The 12,006-nt window shown below is 27.0% G+C and overlaps 2 protein-coding genes across 2 annotated transcripts; one reads left to right on the top strand and one right to left on the bottom strand.

The window, feature by feature from the left end:
• Positions 1-2,879: 2,879 nt before the first annotated feature.
• Positions 2,880-6,025, bottom strand: Max (MYC associated factor X). The gene is made up of 2 exons (XM_089227998.1): positions 5,831-6,025; positions 2,880-4,797 (listed from the first exon to the last, which is right to left on the bottom strand). Exon 2 carries the CDS (start codon positions 4,755-4,757, stop codon positions 4,332-4,334), a length of 426 nt encoding a protein of 141 aa, XP_089084124.1. The 5' UTR covers positions 4,758-4,797; positions 5,831-6,025; the 3' UTR covers positions 2,880-4,331.
• Positions 6,026-6,224: 199 nt separating this feature from the next.
• On the top strand, positions 6,225-11,889 carry LOC107162224 (kinesin-like protein KIF23). Its single transcript, XM_015509032.2, has 15 exons — positions 6,225-6,384; positions 6,874-7,428; positions 7,504-7,656; positions 7,730-7,922; positions 8,096-8,234; positions 8,292-8,500; positions 8,562-8,666; positions 8,729-8,829; positions 8,883-9,022; positions 9,102-9,205; positions 9,276-9,380; positions 9,645-9,791; positions 10,605-10,784; positions 10,855-11,106; positions 11,177-11,889. Exons 2-15 carry the CDS (start codon positions 6,875-6,877, stop codon positions 11,381-11,383), a joined length of 2,589 nt encoding a protein of 862 aa, XP_015364518.2. The 5' UTR covers positions 6,225-6,384; position 6,874; the 3' UTR covers positions 11,384-11,889.
• The last annotated feature ends 117 nt before the right edge of the window (positions 11,890-12,006 follow it).

Genomic DNA, 12,006 nt, shown 5'->3' with positions numbered 1-12,006 from the left:
AAATACTCCTCCTTATCAACCCATTTAAACATTCACAATTCACCTTGGTACATATTATGCATTATGCTTCGTTTCATCAATGTATTCAGACATTCAGTCAATCAATGGTAATATAATGGTATAGACCATCAAAATGGGCGTATGTAATTTGCGCAACATCTAAAAATGTATTTTAGTAATTTTTGCCACTTTTTAAACTTGTAATTTTCGCCAAATAAAATTAAATAAAAAGGAATTATGTAATCTGTGCTTTAGAGTACCTACTAAAATTGTAATTTGCGCTTTTTTCCACCTTATTAAAATAGTAAGTTGCGCCACTTATGTTATAATAATATAAATAACTCCGTATATATTAAATATGTAAATTATCGTTAAGTAATTAAACATATTATGAAAATCAGTCATATTAAACTCGTAAGTCGTAATTATAAATAAATGTATATAAAAAATCGAACTCCATGCATATTAAACATCTAAATTGTCGTTAATTAATAAAACATATAAAAATCAGTCATAATTATAAATAATTCGACGATATTGAGACGATATGTGACACGCGTCGGATGCATCAGAACGTATTATTGTATATCTTATGCGATATCGCTAAATTTATCTGCTGGTAAATTCCAACTGCTATTAAAGTTGAAAGTGTGGCGCAAATTACATATTCCATTTTGTTTTCTTTAGTGGCGCAAAATACCAAAATTAATTAGTATAATATGTGGCGCAAAATACATGTTATATTTTTATATTTTGGCGCAAATTACATACGTACTTAAATGTACCTATTCGTGGCGCAAAATACCATCTCCCATCAAAATATTTTATGAACTGAAATACTATGATACTAAATGATTCAGGAGTAAGCCCCTGATTGTGGAATATAAGTTCTACGTACCTACCTAATAATTAATTAAAAAATTATTAAAGGTAACCACTAACGGCACTGTAGAAATTGATCTTAAAATGTGTACCTATTCATTAATTTTTTTGTTTTTGTGAAATTTATGATTATGATTCAATATATTTTGAAGCAGAAAATTTGATTCTTTAAAGATTAAATAATTTATATATGTACTTCTATCTACAACTTTGAAGGTTGTTTCTTGTAGAAAATGAGATCTTAAGTTGGTACTATAATAAGGAGAGTTAAAATGGGAAGTTCAAATCAGTATTATTCAACAAAATCGATTTTATTTTTATTTTATATTTAAGAAAGAAATAACCTTAGAGACTTGAAATTTTTCCCATGTACCTAGATATAGGTATCTACACTTTAGACATATAAAAAATTTAAACATTTTTTGGCTTAATTCGACAACTTATTTCGTAGTTAAAAATTCATATATTTTATTATATAATTGTGGTGACTGCAATTGTAAATGGATATCTCGAATTGTATAAGACTCAAGACTCAAACGACTCAAGGCTTCAAAGGTAAGAAAATGTTCATCATGCTCAGCAATAGGTGGATGCGTCGGACGCGATATTATATTATCGATATTGCTCAGATATTGCATTTGAACTTTTTTTCCGCTGTTAGAATTTAGTGCTAAATAGAATTTAGATTCGTTTGATACAATATTTACGAGTTTTAAAACTAAACAGTTTAATTTGTGACTTTTTGCAATTTTGTAAATATTCCTCATTTATCGTACAATTTTAGATACTTTTCAATGTAACTCACATATTTTTTTCTGTAGAGTGGGGGGTCTTTAAAGTATGCGCCTATATTTTCTGTCAACGTGGAGCAAAGTTTTTCTATTTATAAGAACTTATTGTCTACTAATCAGAGATTTTTCAAGTTTGAATATCTGAAGATATATAATCTTCTATCATGCAATACATCACTTTTAAGGTAAGTATCTACATTCATTTTAGTATGAAATATAAAAAAAAAAAAAATGTTTAAAAAGTTCCTGAAAGACCAAAAAAACCAATTCAATTTAAATTTCAATTTTGTAATTATACCTAATTTCACTTTCTTATGAAAATAAATACATTTTTAGTACAATTTTTAAGTTCAATTTCAGATATTTTTTCTGTAAAAAATAATAATGCAAACAATTTCCAAAGGTTTTTAGTGCAATAACTTCCGAGCCTTAATAAGTTAAAACATAGTGTCCAAATTACAAGTGACTCATGATGCCCCTAAGAAACTCGTGGGCGACGGGCGTGTTAAACTGTTAACATAGTTAGACGAATTTTTAGGTAGATTTCTAATACCGTATCAGGAGAATGACGCATGACGTCAACAGTATTTAAAAAAATACCATTCAAAAATAATTGCATGTCTTTTTAAAAAACATAAGGAATAAATGTAAAAAAATCCGTGTTTATAACACTTGCTGTAATTACATAAGTAAATGAGTCAGATAGGTAAAAATTAAACTGTTGAATAATTGTATTGTTCATTTTAATTATTGATCAAATATTTTATCGTCTTTTCATCATAGTAGCTCCACTCATAATCAATGTATTGATCAATTTCAACATTTTACACTTTGGTCTAGTTGTTTAATACTACAGTCATTACTCATTAGGTGTGAGCAACCAAAAATTGAAGAAAAAATGATTTTCATAGTTTATGTAACCTCACTGCACTCACCTTTTTAAATATTCAATGTCCACAGTTAAGAGCACTTGTGCTGGGTTGCATGAACTATCACTAAACATTTAAAGAATCCCTTGATATCCCTACCTCTTGGAAAAATCTACTAAATTTTATTGAACCATTAAATGTGTACATTTTCATGCAACCCAGCATTAGTATTTACAATTCATTATGAAAACAATCAATATAAATACCTTTGAAACACTACATACTAATTTAAATTTTAAAAAAAATTATCAAAAACAAAATCCAAAACAGATATAAATTTTAGTACAAAAATCACGTATTTATTGAAATACCATTAAAAAGACTTGACGCTGAAAGTATTTTAAACTGTATTCAATATACAATGTATTTGAATACTTTATTACTTATATACTTTACAAAAGTCTTATAGCTATAAATTCAATTAATAGGGCTATTATTACAACAATGTGTATTGGGGCGGTGGTAACTGTTATAATCCTAAAAATCAATACAAACAATATTATACAAATGAAATAATAATCGGATGATCGGAATTTAGTCAAAAATAAAAAACAAGAAATATATAAAATGTATCGTCCATATTTTACTGATTTTAGCATGTGATTACAATAATTTTAAACATTAAGGTATGACTATATGACATATTATATGATATAATATGATTTTATGAAATTAAACTAATCTAATTTAAATATATTGCAATGTTTATTTTATATTTTATAACAATTGTCAAATATTATATGTATGTTGATCAAATCATTAGAGTTGAAACCAAAAACTAAAAAATTTAATTTTTTTTAAGTTTATGGTTTGTACAAGGTTAATATACATCTATATAATTATAAATGTGATACAAATTTAGAACGAAAAAAATAACTAACAGCCTATCATATTATATTATTAATAATACTTAATATAAAAGCTTAGATATAATTAAAAATAACAATAGACAAAAAAATATTTAGTCTACACTTCAAGTATTTTATAATTATAAGTATGCAAAATAATATTTTTGAATAGCAACTATTTATACATTAAAAAAAAATAACGAAACTAGCTAGTTATCAACACATAAGGACATTTAAATTTATCAAAAACAAAAATTCTATCAATTTTAAGCTTTGTAAATAACAAATTTAAGTTATTTAATTAACCTATCATGCTATGCAAATAATAACAATTTTACATGAAATAAATTCATATTTAATCTCAAAGCCTAAAATGAATTTAATAGAAAACTATGAAATTTTCAGTAATGAATAATATTTAATGAATACATTATTAAATGAATACCTAATTGAAACTATTTATATTATGTCGATTGCAAATCCAATTTTAGAGTTAAAATGTTATTTTATCCAACACTTATGATTTTATGAATTTATCATAAGTATAATATCAAATTAAGAAATTACATCAGATACAGTTCATGTTAGTAATTTATGGGTTACATACACATTTAGCAATTTTCTTTAAAATGAACTAAAGAAAACCCATAATATCAACTGTGACAATCAAATCAATTTACAAATAATTATTTTATTTGTTCACAATAATCTGTAAGTATTATCAAGACGATGTTTCATATAAAAAAATATATAACAAACAAAATCATGATTTTTCTTAAAATTTTAATTTTAAAACTTATACCAAATAAGATACTATTAAAATATTAACCTACCTCATACATAATATACGTACAAAATTAGACATTAGTAGAAATGTACATCTAATAACCAAACTTTTGCTTTTTTAGTCTTCTTTTAGATTTTTGAAGTTCTCCATCTGATATATCAGAATTTTCTGATCCTGATACATCTAAAGCTAATTCACTAGACTCCATAGCATAATTGCCAGTAGCCTTAGCTCTTTCTAACGTTCTAATCTGAGATTCCAAAATATTATTCTGCCGCTTGAGATCATCTATGTCTTGTTGGTGGGAAACATTTTTGCGTCTCATAAATTGTATGTAATCAGCTGCTTTTTTTAGTATCTGTGCACGACTAGCAACTTTTTCACCTTGTAGTGATGGAACTGAATCTCTAAGACTTGTAAAGCTGTCTTTGATATGGTCACGTCTTTTACGTTCCAAAGCATTATGGTGTGCACGCTTTTCTGCAGTCTCCAACTCAACATCACGGTCATCATCACTCATCTTAAGTCTATGAATTCAATATACTCTTCTGAAGCAAAATCTAAATAAAACAAATCCTAATTAATATAAAAATATGTACTCCATGAATTATTGAATACAAGGGTGTCTGTAGGGGAGAGTACTACGAATTCCATGACCCCCGCTATTTTAGTTAATAATTAATATTAATTATTTTAACACTAGTAAAAAAATTGCTGCTATATTATCAGAGATTCTTGACTTTGACCCCCTCTACCGGATTTATATTTGTGAAAGAGCCCTTAAGGAATATTGAATGGCATCTTCTGAAAGATTAATAATGAATACTCCACAATAGTTTTATGGAGAAAAAGTAAGGTATTTCATCATACAAAAAAACAAAAAAAAAATAATTTAATTATGACAAAAATTGTATAACAAAAATATATGATTGTAATATTTAAAAATATTATGGTTAATATCAATCATATTTTCATATTAGGTATAACTCATCAGTTATCAATTTATCATGTATTTTCATTAAATTATAAAAATGTAATATATATTATTTTTTTATGTAATTCGATTATAACCTGCACTAATCAAGTAAATATTATGTCATATAAATTAAAATTAATAACATTGGTGTCCAGATTAATACAATTTCTGTGATTTTTCTTTTCAATCGCATACAAATAAACCGTATGAGATGAGACACATCACACATGCGAATATCAATAAATGCGGTAGGTATGCATGAAAATTGAAAAAGAATCATGCAATCAAAACATGCATTCAAAATACATAAACACAAATACTGAAATACGTATGATAAAAGTAAATGATCGTTTTTCTATTATAGTAACATTCTATCTGCTATAGTGCTATCAGCAATGGCTTAGATTGTCTTTGGTACACGGATGTTTTTAGACATTTACACAAAATATAGGTCAAAGTTCTATTTTTTCCCAGAGAAAAACCAATGCGATGATAGAAACGATTAAGTAATAATGTGGTGAGGTAACATATCAGCCCTCAATGTTCGTGTTTTCCAATTGTCATTGGCATTGAAACATACAAGTACACAATAAATGAAAAATACATCAAACACTCACATCAATATTGCCACCGACGAGGCCTCTGCGGTTGAACGATACTGTTTGTGCACTAAAAAGCCTTGCTGTAATCTAATTTCTGATACGATTTATTGAAAAACTGGTTTAAATGATTAGTTATAATGAAATTATTGTTTTGATTTTGAGTTGTAAATAAATAAAAGTACCATAAAATATTGTATTTATTTTAATCAACAAACATTGTTCTTATCATAATATCATCATACAAAAGAGAACAACCAGAAACCAGATTACCACATTGTGAATCGAAATCCCACCGGGCTAACCACATTGAATGTGTACTCATATTTACATTTCGGTCTTTCGGGTTTTTCGTTTTCGAATTGTTGTCACCACTGAACCAGCACAGAATGTGAACAACTGAACAATACCAACCGCTGGACACTGAAGGCTGAACTGCGAGAGCCCATCAAAATAATAGATATGATTTTTTGATCATCATTTTAACGGTCATTTCATGTTGGTTGCGTTCTAAAATTTCATAAATTAGTGTCTCATTAAGTTAGTGTATGTCGTTTATAAACAATTCCAAAGTAAGTACACATCTATTACATAATTTGTTTTAAAAATGTTGCTCAAATTAAATTAAGGTATTAAAATATCCGTTTTGCACTAGTGTTCATAATCAACCTAGAAACAATTCGTATATACTTGGGCATAACATTGCATCTTATACTAATAAATCTCGATTTTAAAAGAAAACAATTTTGTTCTGGGTTGAGTATAACAAAATCTGTATGGCAGCCATAATTTTCCAATCATTTTTATGCTTATTTTTTAAATTTCGTATACATATTTTGCAATATTAATGCATGATAATCCTGGGCCTATTGATTATCAATACTTATTCTAAATATCTTAAGGCTCAATTTCATTTTCTCTCATGTTTTTTTATACCTATACAATAGTAAACTAGTATAATGATTAAAGTACCTATACCTATGTATTTATAGCAACTTTTTATAATATTAAATATATGAACAATTCCAACTACATTTGTCAATATATATATATTAAAATAGAATGAAGAGAGTTGGGAGCCAACCGGCTAAAATTCAAAAAAAGTATAGAGTAGAAGATGATGCGAAAGATCCTATTCAAGTTTATTGTCGAATTCGCCCTGTACAGTCCAATTTGGAATCGTCATGTATTAAAGTTGTGTCAGACACTGAACTACAAATATATTGCTCACCAGATGATAGAGGAATATCTAGAGAAGGACAATTCAGTTACAAGAAAATATTTACTGAATATGAGTCCCAAGAAGTGGTCTTTCAAGATATGGGATTACCACTCATTGAACAACTTTTGACAGGAAAGAGTAGTTTAATATTTGCATATGGAATATCAGGTAGTGGCAAATCATACACAATGACTGGTAATCAAGAAGATGGTGGTATTGTTGGGAGATGTTTCGATGTTATTTTCAATTCTATTCAAAATTACCAAGCTAGAAGGTTTACTTTTAAACCTGATAAACTTAATGGATTTGATGTACATAGTATGGAAGACGTTTTGTTTTATTCTTCTGAGGAATTCAAAAACAATGTTAAAAACCCTTCAAAAACAACCAAAAAGTAAGTTTTATTAATTTTATTTTATATCCTTAACAAAATATTTAATATGTATAAAAATTTAAATATTAATTCTAGAAAAGATGGAGATGCAGAACGTATACCATTTAATTATAAAATTACAGATATAGATCAAGATGTAGCATATTCAGTCTTTATAAGCTATGTAGAAATATATCATAATTATGTTTATGATCTTTTAGAAGATGTATCTGATGGAGAAATAAGACGGTATATATAATACATTTTATATCTATTATTTTATATTATAAGATTAATTTTTATTTTTATGGATATTTATTAGAAACAGTAAAATAATAAGGGAAGATGCTAATGGAAATATGTATGTACATGGAGTGAATGAACAAGAAGTGAATAATGCAGTTGAAGCTTTTGAATGGTTAAGAAAAGGTCAACTAAGAAAACGTACTGCACCAACCTTTTTGAACATGGACTCTAGTCGGAGTCATACAGTTTTTACTATAAGAGTTGTACAAGTGAGTTATTTTTAAAAATATATAAATTAAAAGATTTTGTTTGATGTTAATTCAGATTTGTATCCTCATGGCATATATAAAATATCACTGTGTTTCAATAAATATTAATTCGATAAAACATTTTCAAATTGTATTTTCAAAAATATCATGTATATATTATATAATTATAATAGGCACCTTTGGATACTGATGGTGTAAGTATAGTTCAAGATAAGAAGTATACAGTTGTGAGCCAGATGTCTCTAGTAGATTTAGCCGGAAGTGAACGAGCCGGAAAAGCAAAAACAACTGGACAAAGACTTCAAGAAGCTGGTTAGAACTTTTTTAGTAATATATTTTTTACATAATTTTAACCATACATTTTTATAGGAGAAATAAATAAGTCGCTATCAAATTTAAAACAGTGTCTTAAAATATTATACGAAAATCAGTCTTCTAGCAATTTGAGGAATATTGCTGAAAAAATCCCTTACAGAACATCACGTCTAACACATCTGTTCAAAAGTTTCTTTGAAGGTTCTGGTTCAATCAGAATGCTGATTTGTATTAATCCTTTGTCTGAATATACTGAGCTATTGGTAAATATAATGCATTAGTTTATTCAATATATATTTAAATAATTTTATTACCAACATGCAGCCTGTGCTACAATTTGGTGAGATGTCAGGAAGTGTTCAAGTCAAACGAACAACCCCATTACGAATGGATATAGGCTTAACTCCAGGAAGAAGGAAAGTCATTGATGTATGTGATAATACTTAATATTAATTCTAAGATATTTGTTATTAATTTAAGTACAATTTTAGATTCAATCTATAAACCGCATTCCATGTGTAATTGAGGAAGGCACTAGATTTCCACAAGACAATAAAATTAATTATGAATCAAAAGAAAATTGCTTTGGAAGGTAATTCAATTTACAGTGTATTTAAAAAATGATAACTATGTATTTTTTTGCAGTTATCTAAATTTGGGACCTCCGTTGCCAGATTTAAATGTAGATGATTTACTAGATGATGAAAAGAGACAACAACTAGTTACTGTTCTTGAACAGAGAATTAAAAAAAAAGAAGAACTTCGCGAAATATTGATTAACCAGAGTATAATTAAATCTATTTAAAATATATCTGTTGTTTTTATTTAAAAACAAAAATAACGTTCAACATTTTCCTTTTTCAGGTAATGACATTCGATCACAAATAATATTTTTGGAAAGCAATTATTCCAATGCCAAACAAGAAATAAATTCATTGCAAATTCTGAGGGACCAAGATACCAATAAAGTATTCATAACCAAACTAATTTTTAACTCTGGTGATTATTACTCATAATATGTATAATATTGTTATATAGGTTAAGCAGTATCAAAACAAAACATTTTTATTAGAAAATGAAATGGCATCATTAAAAAGAAAATTAGAATTTATGGATGGTGAAAACAAAAGATTAAAATCAGATGTAAGTTCAAAAAAATACTGGAATAAAACTATAAATTTACTTAACCTGATAACTGTAAATATGTAAATTAGATCAGGTCTTGCCTTGTTTTATTATAATCTCATACCTCTTGCCTCTTGCCTAAAATAAATCCCATTTAAAGACTATTCTAGATTAATGACATATTTGTTGTCATCAGCACTTAATTACAAAGCATACACCAATAAAGATGTATACAATCAAAATTTAGACTTAAACTGTATCTATTAATTTTTTAATTTCTAGTTAAATGCAAAAGACAACATGCTTAATCAAGTATCAGTAGACAAAGATCTGTTAAAACAAAAATATAATACAAAAATTGTTAAAAAACAAGAACAGTTGTCCAGAGAGTTCAAGGATAAATGGAAGGTTCAAGAAAACGAGTTTGAGGTTAGTATAATATTTTTATGTTATTTAAACTTAAATATATTTAACTAATGAGTTTTTACGAAGAAATTTTGCCAAGTTTTTAAAGTCATTGTACCAAAATTATTACGCTAATTTTTAATCATGGATGTCAGAACCTGTTAATTGTGGGGTAAAATTTGGGGAAATTTTAAAGTTCTGTTTTTCAGTGGCCATACATAGGCAGTAGGCACTTCAGAAAAGTAAAATCATATTTAAACAATCAAAAATATGTACCTCATTACCTGTTAGGTTTTGTTAAAAAAAATTTATTTATTAGGAAAAATATATTCAGGTTACATTAAACTATGACTTTAGAATTAACTGAGTGATTATTTTTTATTACAACTCCTGAAGGAAAAAAGAAGTTTTTCAATTTTATTTAACCTGTATGAAGTTTTCATATTCTAATCAAAATTTGCCTACCTATTTCATAAGGTATAAGTGTTGTCCTCGATTCAAATGTTTATAGTAAAAACAGTTTAGTTTCTATACTTATAACCGCAGTACGATTTGACTCCTTTTTTTATATATATTACAATTTGATACACACAATCTGTTCAACATAGCACAATAAGTATATGTGATATGATAATAGTAACATGAGTATTTTTAATTAAAAAATCACCAATTGGTGACACTTGACTAAGAATTATCGATATCTAGAATCTAGAACTGAGTTGTTTTTTTTTATTTACTTATTATTTATAACAAGTCTCAACACCAGTTCTTTTTTAGATGACTCGAGATTTGACTCCTTTTATTATTTTTATAAGTGCTAATTATTTTGAATTTCAGGCAAAATTACAAGATAAGAAACGCAAACTAAGACACATCAAAAATATAGTGGAAAGTACAGAAAATATTCCTGGCCATTTTTCTAGACGTATTGTAAAAAGAACCCTGTCTGATGAAAGCTTAAATAAAATAGAGCCAGTCGTAAACAATAATAAACCCTCAGATTCAAAACAAAATGAGGTAACTAAACTATATTTAAAAGATAACTCATAGTTGACTTCACAGAGCATTAAAATTATTTAACATTTAGCCATCACAAGAAACACTAAGATACTTACGCTCAAGACGTTCTAAATCATGTGACCCTCATGAACGTTGGATTGAACACAAACCTCCAGTACCTACTCCTTTGCAAACTATCATGCAACCCAAATTGAAAAAGCGCAAATCTGTTACCAAGTTGACAGATGCAAAAACCGTATCAAACAATGGTGCATCTAAATATTGTTTATTGACACAAGGATCAGACGAACAAGGCATTCCAGAAGCTAAACTATATAAAGTACATTTTACCTGTTTTAATAATAAAATATGTCAATAAAACTAATATTAATTGTTTTGTAATTTGTTAGGCTGATATTATACAAACCATGGGTGGAGGTGCTCAGGTGGTGTTTAATGATGTTGAAACGTTGAAACAGGATTCACCACTGGGTGGATCTCCAGTGAAAAATCGTATCCAGGCATATAATAATGAATTAAAGGCTCATAGAGGCAGTCCTGATGAGATACAAGCAAAATGTTATGGAATTCAAGGAGGATTTACTCCAAGAAAATGATCTGACAAAATAAATCATCATCAATTATAAAGAAAAATATATTAATTTTATGGAGAATTGGCTAACTTATGTGATATCAATTATAAATTACTTTTTATTATTATATATATATAAATATAGATTGTACATAATATTACTTTAAGAATTTGGCAGTTTTATTTAACTTACATTTGTAAACAGAACAGAACAGAAAATTGATATAGCATAATTTGACACTATAAGGAATTAATTCCACACAAAATGCCATTTCAATAATAGTTTAAGTTCTACTTTGTACGTCAATGTCAGCATTATTTGTTTTTATACATTTAAATGAACCTATTTATTCATTATAAAATCAATTGGTTTGTTCATTTTTATTTTTGTACTGTTAGTTTTTTAGCATTATATAATTATTATTTATTAATAAGTTTTACCTCTAAAAATGTTGTAACATGATCATAAATATTTTTATAATATAATATCATACTTCATTTTATGTTTTAAACGAGTATTTAACAACTAAATTAGTATTGTTTTTATTGAATTTTTTTCCAAGTAAGTTTTTATTAACTTAAGAAAAATATTTTATTTTTCAAATCAATAACTTTATAACACATTAAGAGAGTGATGATGTAGGGAGA

The sequence above is a fragment of the Diuraphis noxia genome, unplaced genomic scaffold (genome assembly GCF_037042655.1).
Source record: "Diuraphis noxia isolate RWA-SAM2 unplaced genomic scaffold, SU_Dnox_SAM2 contig0004, whole genome shotgun sequence".
NCBI lineage: Eukaryota > Metazoa > Arthropoda > Insecta > Hemiptera > Aphididae > Diuraphis > Diuraphis noxia.
The sequence above is the reverse complement of the archived record's forward strand: the minus strand, read 5'-3'. Positions and strand labels throughout refer to the sequence as shown.